This window comes from Sorex fumeus, unplaced genomic scaffold (assembly GCF_029834395.1).
Source record: "Sorex fumeus unplaced genomic scaffold, SorFum_2.1 ptg000030l, whole genome shotgun sequence".
NCBI classification, from domain to species: domain Eukaryota; kingdom Metazoa; phylum Chordata; class Mammalia; order Eulipotyphla; family Soricidae; genus Sorex; species Sorex fumeus.
In genome coordinates this window covers 21,072,182-21,085,635 of record NW_026606087.1, presented here as the reverse complement: position 1 = coordinate 21,085,635, position 13,454 = coordinate 21,072,182, and the positions used below count along the sequence as shown (strand labels likewise).

The window sequence follows — 13,454 nt, the reverse complement described above, 5'->3', positions numbered from 1 at the left end:
GAGGATAGAGTGTTATTTTTATATTTCTTTTCCATGAATGTTTTTAACCTGTAAATGCCTGCTACTGAATTTAAAAAATTATTAAGCTTGATGGGAATATTTACTAAAAAAAAAAAAAAAAGTGACATCTGCTGTATTCTCCACATGGTATCTTTAGTTATTTACTTACTGTTTTGGGGCCATTCTTGGCTGTGTTCAGGGGTTACTCCTGGCTCTATGCTCAGGTGTCACTCCTGGCAGGTTCAGGGGACCATATGGGGTGCCAGGGATTGAACCCGGGTCAGCCACGTGCTATGTGGGCGCCCCACCCACTGTACCATCGCTACAGCCTCAGTCAACTTAAACCCATCACTGTAGTCCAGCTGTCACACTGATGAAGAAGAAATTTCTGTCTCAGCAATTAAAATCCAATAAAGATGGAGAAAATGTAATTGGGCAATTAGAATATAATACACATCCTACTTTGTACGCCTACAGGAAGGTGACCTGATATAGATTTACATAGCTTAGAATGAGAAAGAGAGGGAGAACTGTCTCCATAGGTAGCTTGCCAGAGGGTGGGGGTGGAGGCAGTGGGGGGGATAAGACAGGGAAGGGGACACAAGGACAGTGGCAGAGGGAAGGGAAAGAGGACAGTGATGGGAGTAATGGTGAAGGGATGGGTGCTTAAACGTAGTACTCCCAAAATTCAATTACAAATATCTTTGTACGTTTGTAATTCATAGCTGATTCAATAAAAAAATAAGTAAATAAAAATAAATAAATCAATGAAAAAGAAAGACTCCCATGGGAAAATAAGGTGTTAAATTCTATAACTGAAGCGTTAGTAGAAGGATATTAATAATGATTAATATGAAATGGTGGGAGTGATTAACTGGCGTATCTTATACTGTGGGGCGCTGAAGAGAGTAGAGAGAGCTCTGAGTTGGATATCTGGGCATAAACCTAAGAATAATCTCAGCTGAAGAAACTGATTTAGGAATCATTCATGTGCAGAAATCAGGGAGTGTTCAGGGAGTTTTGCTCACATAGCAAACGACGCCTAAGGAAGCAACAATCCGCTGTAAGTACCATGAGGCTTTTCCACATTAGTTTTAAACTTTCCATAAGCCGCTCTTCTACTCCTTTCTGATTCTCCCCTAAGAAACCGTGGGAGACCCTTCTGACAACCGACTCTCCTCCTGACCTTATGGAAGGCTGATTTTATTCAATGGCAAAACACTGAGCTATGACATTTGGGCCTCCCAGATTCTCTCTCTCTCTCTCTCTCTCCCTCTCCGTCTCTCTCTCCCCCCCCCCCCCCCCCGCCCCTTCCCCTTCCCTTGTTTTTGGGTAACCCGGTGATGCTCAGGGCTTACTCCTGGCTCTGCACAAAGAATCCCTCCTCGTGGTGCTTGGAGGACCATAGGATGCCGGGGACTGAACCTGGGTCGGGGGCATGCAAGGTAAAAGCCCCCTGGGCTGAACTATCACTTTGGCCCCCCTCCCAGCCTCTCTTGCAGCTACGATGAGAATGGCCACATCTCTACAACCTTTATCCTCTCCATATTCTAATATCAGCACTTTTTAAATTTTGAAAGATAATATATATTAATTTTCTGCTCCTTGAAATTTTTATTGAATTTTTAAAAAATTTTAATTTTTTTATATTGAAAAATTTTTACAGTGAATTTTTGTATCCTTTCACATTTATTTATTTATTTATTGGGGCTACACCTGGACGTGCTCAGAACTTGCTCCTGCCTCGGCTCTCAGGGATCACTCCTGGTGGAACTTGAGGAACTATATGTGGTGCTGGGGACTGAACCAGGGCCAGCTGCACGCAAGACAAGTATTTTAACATCTGTACTACCTCTCCAGTCCAATTTACATGCTGAATAGATTTTTGTAATATGTAAGCTCCAAAGATTACAAAAATATCATAGCGGTACTTTTTTTCCCCTGCTAAATATCCTTGGATTATGCTATTAAACTGAAACCTGGCATTAATTGTCAAGGGCCCTATAGCATAACGGGGGACAGTAGGTTGCATTTTTTGTTTGACAGTGAAAAAAGAAAACTAAGAGGAAATTTGGAGGAAGACAGAAAAAGACTAATGTTCTATTTTGTGAAATGACATTAAGATGCGTGTGTGACAAAATCTGAAGATGGATCAAACCAAGAGGTAACTGAGGGCAAATTTAATGGGGGGGAGGGGTGTGGCGGGGGCAGCAGTACAGGGGGCCTTGGAAACTGTAGGTATACGGTAATTATTTTATTTTTTTTTTAATTTTTATTAGTGAAACACCATGAGGTACAGTTGAAGACTTAGAAATTTTTGTGCTTGGGTTTCAGTTATACAATGATCGAATACCCATCCCTCCACCAATGCCCATTCTCCACCACCACGGTAATTATTTTGATGACACTGACAAATACTGACTTTCCTTTCCTTTTTGTTGTTGTTTTTGGGTGGTGCTCAGAGCTCACTCCTGGCTTTGCACCTAGAAATCACTGCTTGGGGCGCTTGGAGCCAGCTTGGGGCCATTGAAATTGGACCAGCTGAATGCAAGGCAAATGCCCTACCCACTGTACTATTACTCCATAGTTTTTTTTTTTCTTGCAAAACTTGGGAGTCAAATAAGAACGGAAAAGGCCAAAATGTTGATAAGCTATCTCTAGAAAATATCTCTAGGAGACATCTGCATTGGCAGGGAGTTTTCAGTCAATGACATCAGATGAGACCTTATAGGCTCAGCAGTTTCCTAAATGTTCTTTCACTAATCTCATGCACGTTTCAGTTTTGTTTCCTTGCTTAAGATATTTTGGGACTTTTATTGAACGTGGCAGCCATGCAGTTGGAGTATGGCTCTTTGGATGGCCATGAAATTAAATAAACAGCATTTGGCTCCCTTCTGGAGAGGATTTAACCTTGTCAAGAGGAACCGTTATCAGTGTTTTTCCTTCAGGAAAGCTAAACTATTTAGCAAGACAATCATTGGCTTTGACAGGGTTTTATTAACTCTCTAATTGTATCTCATTACTTTTCTCTGGCCCTTTCAGAAGTGCTCAGTGGTTACCACCGGTAGAAATTTATGCAGGTCAATCTTCCATTTTAATCTGTGCCCTTTTAATATATCACATTTGTATTGTTCATTGCCTATGCCTTGCATGATGATATAATAATTATCTTCATGATTCGATCTTCATGATTATTGTGCAATAATACTGCTCCACCAACTGGCCCCCTGGCGCCGTGTAATCCCATCAGCGGCCAAGACTCAGAGACTATAAAAACCAGCTCCCAATGCGGCCGCGCGACATCTTATTGTGACATCTTATTATCTCATTCCTACTTTGGACAAACTTGCAGGCTATCGAATGTAGCCTGCCCACAGGGCAGAGTCTGGCAAACTCCCCGTGGCATACCAAATATGCCAAATACCAGTAACAATGATGGGTCCCATTCTCCTAAAGAGCCTTGAATAAAATCTCAGGGCTAGGATGAAGGAGACAAGGAGACGTTACTGGGGCCTGCTCGAGGCAATCGACGAATAACAGGATGATTTGTGATTTGTGATTTGTGTGACTGCTCCTTGTTTTGAAAAAATATTGAAGGGCGGTCTGGCTATATCTCGAAGTGCTCAGGAAGTACTCCGAGCTCTGTGCTCATGAGTTGCTCTCAGCAGTGCTCAGAAGACCATGCAGTGCTGGGTATCAAACTAGAATTAGTGCCTGAAAGGTAGCAATTACAAATCTTGAGGCAAATGCCAAAATAATTTTTCTATTAAAAATTTCAAGCTAGGGGTTTGACAGATAGGACTGCAGGTAAATTACTTCTTTTGCATGTGCACTTGGGTTTGATCCCCAGGACCACATAAGGGCCCCTAAATACCACCAGATGTGACCGTGAGCACAGAGCCAGGAGTAAGCCCTAAATACTTTGTGTGGTCCAAGCTCTCTCCCCCAAATTCTCTAAACATCTATTCATAATTAAAAGCAGCTAACAATATGTGAAAGAAAGAGTAAATTGTCAAACTTTCACAAAGGGGAGAGTCTCATTAAAAAAAAAAAGCAGTTCTGTTTACTTAATAATGATGGCCAGAAATTATATAGGAAGATTAGTTACATCAAAATGATAAAAAAAAATATCGTAATTACTGTTTTTTGCTTAACACATCGCAGTGCTCAGGGTTAATTCCTGGCTCTGTGCTCAGGAATCACTCCTGGTGGGCTGAGAGACCAAACATATGATATGCCAGGGACTAAACTTGGGTAGGTCACATACAAGGCAAGTGCCCTATCACCTCTCCAGACCTTATGTTATAATTAAATAACAGATCATCAACAGAATATTCTAGATAAGACATTTGAAGCCAATGACTTCTTTACATAAAGTTTTAGATATAGTTAGAAAAATGATGTTATCTAATAGAGAGCTATTTCTTTTTATTTAATTAAAATTTAATTAAAAATCTTTTTGGTTTGTGGGTTGTGGGTCACACCTAGCGGTGCTCAGAGGCCATATGGGGTGCCAGGGATTGAACCTGGATCAGACACGTACAAGGTTGCCTTACCTTCTATACTATCTCTCCTGTTCCAGAAAGCTCTTTTCTCAACTTGTTTTGCAGTAGTGGACTAAGGAATAATTTACAATAATATATAATACGTACACTTTGCAATCCTATCTTGAATCACTTAAAAAAGACTGTTCCTTTTCTATATGTCAATATGGTTTTTATTATTTATTTCCAGGTGTGGGTTGGAGCGATAGCACAGTGGGTAAGGCGTTTGCCTTGCACGTGGCTGACCCAGGTTTGGTTCCTCTGACCCTCTTGGAATGCCCGAGAGTATCCCGCCTGTTCGGCAGAGTCGTATTCCATATGCCAAAAACAGTAACTACAAGTCTCACAATGGAGTTACTGGTGCCCGCTCGAGCAAACCGATGAACCACGGGAGTGTTCATCTGTAGCTACAGTGTTATTTCATCAGTGCTACAGTGCTATTTCCAGGTGTATATAAATGTACTTTTAAAATTGTTTTCTGGGGTCTCCCAAGCAGCACTCAGGGAGCACCAAATCCATTCTCTGTGATTCTCAGCTAGCCTGGAGGGGGGTCTAAGGCCCAAGGGTGCAGACTGCAGGGCCCCAAGGTTATTGGGAGCCTCTGGGGCTGGACCTGGCACCCTGCGGTGCTACAGATCTAACCCAGAGTTGGGTTACTGTTCCCCATAAGCCCAAATGATTTTTTATTAGCCCATCTTCCTGACCAGTCAGTGGACACCTTGAGATCAGCAGACGTGTTTTACCTGCTGTTATGTTAATATCAGTGTACATCTACTGTGTGTCTAGAGGTTCAGATACTTTAAATGAACTCTCAGACAATCTCGCGAGATCACTGTGCCAATTTCAGCGAAGAGTATAAAGAAGAGCAGAAATCTCCTGACTTCATTTACTGGACCGTTTTCTCTGCTGAACACAATGCCCCAGATACTGAGGGCTCTACAAAGGGTTTGCTGAATAATGAGAACGCTGGCACCGGAGAAAGTGAAGCAACTTGTCAAGGAGCGCGTAGAGTCAGTAAGCAGAGCCTGCATTTGCATCCCTGTGGCCTGACATCAGACCTGACTCTTTCTTCCCCTGCCTGTTCCCAATTTCTAGCTCAGAGTTGGTACCGAGAGCACCCAGCTGACATCTACTGAAGGAATGAGTGTTTTCTTCCTTGAAATGGCTTATCCTCTTTATTCCAGCATCCCCTTCTATCCTGATGTGAAATCTCTCAGCCCAGATGCAAGCTAAAACCCTAAGTTTTCATTCCACTGCATTTCCCACAGGCAAACATTATCAACGGGGAAGAAAATATTTGTAACGCAGGAAGCCAGAAATAGAATTTTAAAAAATTAATCAATGAAACATTTTATTTTTACAAATTAATATAAATTATAATATAGGAAGCTAAAAATATGGAATGCCTAAACATAATTAACTCCAAGTTTCAATTATTGGTGTTTCGTTGTTATGATTTTCCTTTCTTAGGTAGCACTGTCCTCCCGCTGTTCATCGATTTGCTTAAGCGGGCACCAGTAACATCTCGCAACAAATTGTGAGACTTGTTGTTACCGTTTTTGTTTTTGTTTTTTGCTTTTGCTTTTTGGGTCACACATGGTGATGCTTAGGGGTTACTCCTGGCTCATTCACTCAGGAATTACTACTGGCGGTGCTCAGGGGACCGTATGGGATGCTGGGAATCAAACCTGGGTTGGCTGCGTGCAAGGCAAACGCTCTACTTGCTGTGCTATTGCTCCAGCCCGTTACTGTTTTTGGCATATTGAATACATCACGGGGACCTTGCCAGGCTTTGCCGTGTGGGCGAGATACTCTCCGTAGCTTGCCGGGCTCTCCGAGAGGGGCGAAGGAATCGAATCTGGTTCGGCCGCGCAAGGCAGATGCCTTAACCGCTGTGCTATTATTGCTCCGGCCCCCTTTCTTAAGTAAAACAAGAGATTTATAAAAAAAAAAAAATCATCATATAAACAAACTTACTTCATTTTTTATGCTGTGCCAAAACTTGTTCTAAATAAAGGGGTAATTATATGATGACATCATTTTGAGTAATAATAAACATAAGTTTATTACACAGATGATAGTCTCTGTGTAACATGTACTTTAGTACATGTACTTTGAGCAAGGCGCAGTAATGTGGTTTTGGAATTTATTTCAAAAACCCAGATTTATGTTAAGTTATTGTTCAGCTTCAGTTTAAAAATACACAAACATTAAGTTTTCATATAGGCACAAAATAGTTTAAAACTGTAAGATCTCTGACACTGCTAAAATGCACTTTTAATTTTTTTTTGTTGTTGTAAGAATAATGAATTGTAGGATTCAAACAAATGCAGACCACAATTCCAGCTTTGACCTTTAACAACGACGTAACCCCGGGATAAATTACTATGTCTGAGCTCATTCCCGTAAAATGTGGCCAATAATCCCTAATTTGCAGGGTTGCTGGCGGAGCGCGAGCAGGACCCAGGCACGCGGTGGCACTCCCTGGACAACGGCTCTTTCAGTGAAGGGCTGCTCTGTGGGGCTGCCGTGGCTTCTCTCTCCAGAGTACTCGCCCTGCTTCCCGACAGCAACACTTCCCGGGTTTACTCTTCCAGAGAGGAAGCATTCCCCCTTCAACGAAACTTACAAAATATATACAAGAGGGAAATATTCAAGGAATGTTTAAAAAGTGAAATAAAATAGTCTTGTTGAGGGAGAATGTATTTGTGTGTGTGTGTGTGTGTGTGTGTGTGTGTGTGTGTGTGTGAAAGAGAGAGAGAGAAGCAGACAGACAGAGACAGAGAGACACACACAGAGGAGAGACAGACAGAGAAGGCCAAAGTAAGGAGATTCACGCCCTAAAGATGCCGATGGCTCAGGCTGGTGTTCTCAAGTGAAGGGAAGCTCAAGAACCCAGGGGCATTTGGCCCTGAGCAAAAGGCAGTGGAGGAGGGTGCTTGCTTTGCATGAAGCTGCTGGCTGATTTGATTCCTGACATCCCATAAGGTCCCCTGAGCTCAGAGCCAGGAGTAAGCCCTGAGCACTGCTGGGCGTTACCCAAAACCAAAGAAAATAAATAAATAAATAAAAGAACCCAGAGTTGCATACGGGCAACTCAGAGTGGACTGTACCTCATGGGATTTGGGGTTTATGTCCTCTAGAACATTTTTGGTTTTGTGCTACCCCCAGCTTTGGTCAGAGCTTACTCCTGGCCCTGCACTAATTCATCATACAAAGAGACTTGCAAGGCTGACCCATTCCTGGTGGGTTCAGGGGTCTGCCAGGGGTGATAGGGATTGAACATGGGTCAGCCTGAGTGCATGGCAAGTGCCCTACCCACTGTACTATCTATCGCTCTGTCCCTCTCTTTTAGAACATTTTACTAAAAAAACTATTAATAGGTATTATTGATCAAAATACTTAAATATTAATGTTAACTAGGAATAATAGTTACGATTACAAGTTTATTTTATTTTATTTTATTTTTACTTTTTTGGGCCACACCTGACAATGCTCAGGGATTACTCCTGCTCTGTACTCAGGAATTACTCCTGGTGGTGTGGGTGGTGCGTAGGGGATGCTAATGGATGTTGTGGATTAAACCTGGGTCAGCCAAGAGCAAGGCAAGTATACTATTCCTTTACTATTGCTCCGACCCCAAGATGAGTCTATGTTCTTGTATTTTTTTATTTTTATTTTTTTATTAGTGAAACACTATGAGGTACAGTTATAGACTTACAAATTTTTGTGCTTGGGTTTCAGTTATACAATGATCGAGTACCCATCCCTCCACCAGCGCCCATCCTCCACCACCACGGGTCCCAGCATCCCTCCCACCCCCCACCCACCGCCCCCATCCCACCCCGCCTCTGTGGCAGGGCATTCCCCTTTGTTCTCTCTCTCTTCTTTTGGGTCCTGTGTTTTGCAAAAAAAATATGGAACGCTTCATGAATTTGCGTGTCATTCTTGCACAGGGGCCATGCTAATCTTCTCTGTATCGTTCTAATTTTAGTATATGTGCTGCCGAAGCGAGCGCTGTATCTATGTTTTTTTAAAAAATCCTAACAATAAAGAAAGAATTCCAAACCAACCCATCACAAGAGCATTCACATTTCAATCTGCAGAGGGAGCTCAAGTCTGGACTGGGAATGGTTCTCTCAGGCACAGCTATTACTAGCTCCACCCTGCTCCTGGAGGGTTCTGAGTTTGAAATTTCTCCTTTTCCTGAACTTTGCAAGCTAAACTTTCCTTGGATAGCTGCTGTTTTCTTTTTAGAAACTGCAATCTGCATTTGTTTGCTAGAACAAGAAAATACAATGAAAGCAAGCATTGTTATACGATCAAATGTGTAATAGCTTTAAAAAAAAATTACCTGATGGAATATAGGCTCCTTTACCTTAAGGTACACCTGAAAGAGTAAAAGAAACAAATGTGAATTAACTATTAATAATAACTATTAGCCATTAACTACGGGGAGAGGAAACCGATTACAGGCTGGGGGACAGTTTCCTCACAAAGGACCTGCCTGAAGTATGAGACTCCAAGTTCGATCCCTGGCACTGGCCCACATGCACTGCATACGATCCCTGTCCAGGTGCCGGGCGCTATCCCACATGATCACTAAACATGATCTCAGTACCTGGCAACTGTGTATAATGATCTCCCGCACCCCCAATGAACAACCAAATGTGTATTGGCACCACAATTAAGAGTCCAACATGGCGGAGGGATGTGGGGGCCCGTCTAGTTACTTCAACAAAGTGCGCATCTCCTGGTGACTGCAACAGCAATGACAACAAAAAAATTAAAAGAAAGGGCAAGGGGAATATATACTTTTTAATTTAAAAGAAAAAAGAGAAAAGGAGGGGCTGGAGCGACAGCACAGCGGGTAGGGCGTTTGCCTTGCACGCAGCCAACATGGCCAACACAGGTTCGATTCCCAGCATCCCATATGGTCCCCCGAGCACCGCCAGGAGCGATTCCTGAGTGCATGAGCCAGGAGTAACCCCTGGGCATCGCGGGGTGTGACCCAAAAAGCAAAAAAAAAAAAAAAAAAAAAAAAAAAGAGGAAAAAGGAAAAAGAAAGTCCATCTCAACACCTCTGCAAATACTGAACCTGCTCTATGTCCCTAATTTTGCTACTTAGATTTACTTCGCATCAGATTAGATGCATGCCACGGAAGGGCGAGTACTTAAGAGGGTGGGGGTGGGAAGGGAGGGAACAACCCCTCAGTGCTAAGTTATCACAAAAAAAGACTGTTTTGAGGATTACTCCATAGCTTAGAGGCCAGCCGGGCATTCTAAAGGAAAGGGCAGCCCAGATAGAGAAGGGAGCACCAAATAAAGGGTGTTTGGAGGATCCTCCCAGGAGGGGAGATGCATGTCGAAAGTAGACAATGGACTGAACATGTTTGCCACTCAATGCCTCTTTTGCAGACCACAACACCCAAAAGGAGAGAGAGAACACAGGGGATTGCCCTGCCACAGAGGCAGGGTGAGATGGGAGGGATGGGGGTGGGAGGAATATTATCCATGGTGGTGGAAAATGGGCATTGGTGGAGGGATGGGTATTTGATCATTGTATAATCGAAACCCAAGCACAAAAATTTGTAAGTCTACAACTGTACCTCATGGTGTTTCACTAATCAAAAAAAAAACAAACAAAAAAACCCCGACTGTTTCAAGCTGTGTGGTACAATTCTAACCTCTGCAAAGGCTCTAAGGAGGGGCAAAGATGCAAACACTCAAGAGGGCTAAGAAGCCTCTTCTTTGACAATCCAATCGTAGACCTGTACTACGGTAGCAAGCCCAACACTCACGGAGGCAAGAGTCACATCTCAAAACCCTTCCACTTATTTGTCAGATGACTGAAGCACATCACTTAACAAAAAAAGTCTCACTTTGGGAATAAGTGGCAAGGAAAAAAAAGTGAAGATAATGAAGAGGCTGGCATATAACATGCTCAATGAATGAAAACATTCAACAATTGTTTCCTGCTTCATGAAACTTCTAAATCACTTAGACACATTCCCAGTTATAAAAACCCTAAATTTGGGAGTTTTACTGCCCCATGGGCTGGAGCGATAGCACAGCGGGTAGGGCGTTTGCCTGGCATGCAGCCAACATGGCCGACCCGAGTTCAACTCCTCCGCCCCTCTCGAAGAGCCTGGCAAGCTACCGAGAGTATCTCGCCCGCACGACAGAGCCTGGCAAGCTACTCGTGATGTATTCGATACGCCAAACACAGTAACAAGTCCCACAATGTTACTGTGCCCGCTTGAGCACACTGATGAACAACGGGAGGAGAGTGACAGTGACGGTGACTGCACCATGGGTGACTGAGTCCAATGCCAAGAGAGGAATCCAAATCCAAAAGCTTTTCCCCTCAAAACTTTCTTTTGTGGCAGGGCACACCTGGATGTGCTTGGGGCTCAATCTTGACTCTGAGATCAGGGATCACTTCTTATGGGGCTAGGGAGACCCTGTGCGGTGCCAGGATTCGAACAGGCTCACTGTGTACAAGGCAAGCACCTTACCCGCTGTACCATCACGCCTCTTGGCCTCCAATTCAAATGCTAGCCTTGAAATGACTTTCAGCACTTACAAGACAAATCCAAATGTCAGAGCCTCCCTGATGTGCCTTCCTGGTGGTCACAGTGCTCTCCTACTTCTCCGAGAGTACAATACTTTCCTAGATAGGCTAGTTTCATGCTTCTGAGCCTTTAAACAGGTTGCTCTTCATGCGTTCAGACACCCTCCACTGCTGGCAAACTGTCATCTTCAAGTCTAACGTTTGCCGAAGTCTTTTCTGATTTGTTCTCTAGGAAAAGTTGCTTTCAAACCCTCATTGTCCATCTAGTATTTTTTGTTCTTTTTGGGTCACACCCAGCAATGCATGGAGGTTACTCCTGGCTCTGCACTCAGAAATTCCTCCTGGCATTGCTCAGGGGACCATATGGGACGCTGGGAATCGAACCCAGGTTGGCCACATGCAAGGCAAATGCCCTACCCACTGTGCTATTGCTCCAGCCCCCATCTAATAATTTTATGGGGTTTATAACTTTGTCTTGTTGCCCTATAAGGCAATAAACCCTTTGCCAGCAAGAGCTGTTATTAGGTATCTCTACATTCTCATTTAATATAGTGCTGATCTCATGAAATTTTATGTACTTTTACTATTTGGCTACAAGATTTCTTATTCCTAGAGGAATTTTCTATCATCATTAAAACCAGAGCAGAGTCCTTTAAGTGTAGTAAAATGTGTGAGACATGATCCATGTGTAACCATGAACTCAGGCAGAAAGTTTTGATCTCTGAAATTTGTTATTTCAGTATATATTATTTCTACACACATAGTCTCAGACTCCCATTATTACTAATAAAAGAAATGCAAAAGACCCTGTCTCTTAGAAACAATTTTTGGGGGGCAGCGGCAGGGATCGAACCCAGGGTATTTGGCACGGAGGGCAGCATGTGCTCTATCACTGAGTCATACTCTCTGTCCTCAAAACAATTTTTTTGTTTTTAATTTTGGGGGAACACCAACGAAGCTCAGAGATTACTCCTGGCTCTGTGCTCAGGAATTTTCCTGGCAGTTCTTGGGGGACGATAAGGAATGCTGGAGATCAATCCTACGTTGACTGCATGCAAGGCAAGCAGACTTACCCACTGTACTATCTCTCTGGCCCCCTCAAAACAATCATTTTAAGGCAAAAGAAATTGCAGATTATTTTTACAGGGCTGGAGCGATAGCACAGCGGTAGGGCGTATGCCTTGCACGCGGCTGGCCTGGCTGACCTGGGTTCAATTCCTCTGCCCCACTCAGAGAGCCCGGCAAGCTACTGAGAGTATCTCGCCTGCATGGCAAAGCCTGGCAAGCTACCCATGACGTATTCGATATGCCAAACACAGTAACAAGTCTCACAATGGAGACATTACTGGGCCTGCTCAAGCAAATCGATGAACAACGAGAGGACAGTGCTTTTTTTTTTGTTACCACTAATATGATGCAAAAACTGTTGTTATCCTTATTTTACAGGAGGGAGATTAAAGAGAAGCATTTATGCAATATGCCATATTCCACAGTTCTGAAGTAACAGTGTTATCTCAAGTCTGAATTTGCTGACCTGTCAATAATATGCTTCCAATGTCAAGTCTAACGGTGACTCTGCACCCTTGGTCCACATAAACTTGGTTTGTACAGGAAAGTCACTGGAACTCCGCTGATTTATTCCATTTTTTCATTTCACCTTTACGATGGCAGTATTTTTCATGGTGATTGAGAACTTTATGCAAAGGACTTTCGAGGCAATGTAGAAGCAGAAGAAAATACAGCACCCGTGTTCTTTCAACCTCTGGTCACCCCCTCGACCTCTCACTGAGATCTGGCAGCAGCCTCCAACAAGGCATTCCTGACAGTCCTCATTAAGTGAACAGTATCCAAGCTAAATAACGAGGCCATTTATCTGAAAATCTTTTGGGTCACACCTCTGTCTTCACTGGACTCTTCATTAGACTCAATTTCAGCAGCAACTAAAACTGTTACTTCTAGAAATCTCTTGGAAGTCTGGAACATCGGGTTCTCCTAGTTTTTCTATATGTGTGGCTTGTTTTCAGTCTTTTTTGCCAGATATTGTTATTCTACTGGCCCTCAAACACCAGCATCCGATGCATACCATGATGACCAGGGGGTTAATACTACAATAGTGATACAGGGAATTTCCTGTGAGAGAAGATTCCAGGCAGGCTCTCTCTCTCTCTCTCTCTCTCTCTCTCTCTCTCTCTCTCTCATACACAAAATGGTTAACAATGTGAGGAGATATTTTCTTTTGCAATAGGGTAGTAATTTCACTATGCGTATATTTCACTATATGTAAGTCTCAAATTATCAAACATAAATATAGCGATTCTTTAGGCATTATGTTGCAA

The 13,454-nt window shown here is 43.1% G+C and overlaps 1 protein-coding gene and 1 non-coding gene across 2 annotated transcripts in view; both read right to left on the bottom strand.

Annotated features, from left to right (window-relative positions):
* The window catches only part of ACER3 (alkaline ceramidase 3), a 100,556-nt gene that overhangs the window by 18,524 nt on the left and 68,578 nt on the right, over positions 1-13,454 (bottom strand). Inside the window, exon 6 of the mRNA XM_056116046.1 lies at positions 8,899-8,934. Coding sequence (XP_055972021.1) covers positions 8,899-8,934 — 36 coding nt within the window. The remainder of the gene's footprint in view (positions 1-8,898; positions 8,935-13,454) is intronic.
* On the bottom strand, positions 8,456-8,562 carry LOC130025593 (U6 spliceosomal RNA). The gene has a single exon (XR_008792729.1). It is a non-coding gene; the product is annotated as a U6 spliceosomal RNA (small nuclear RNA).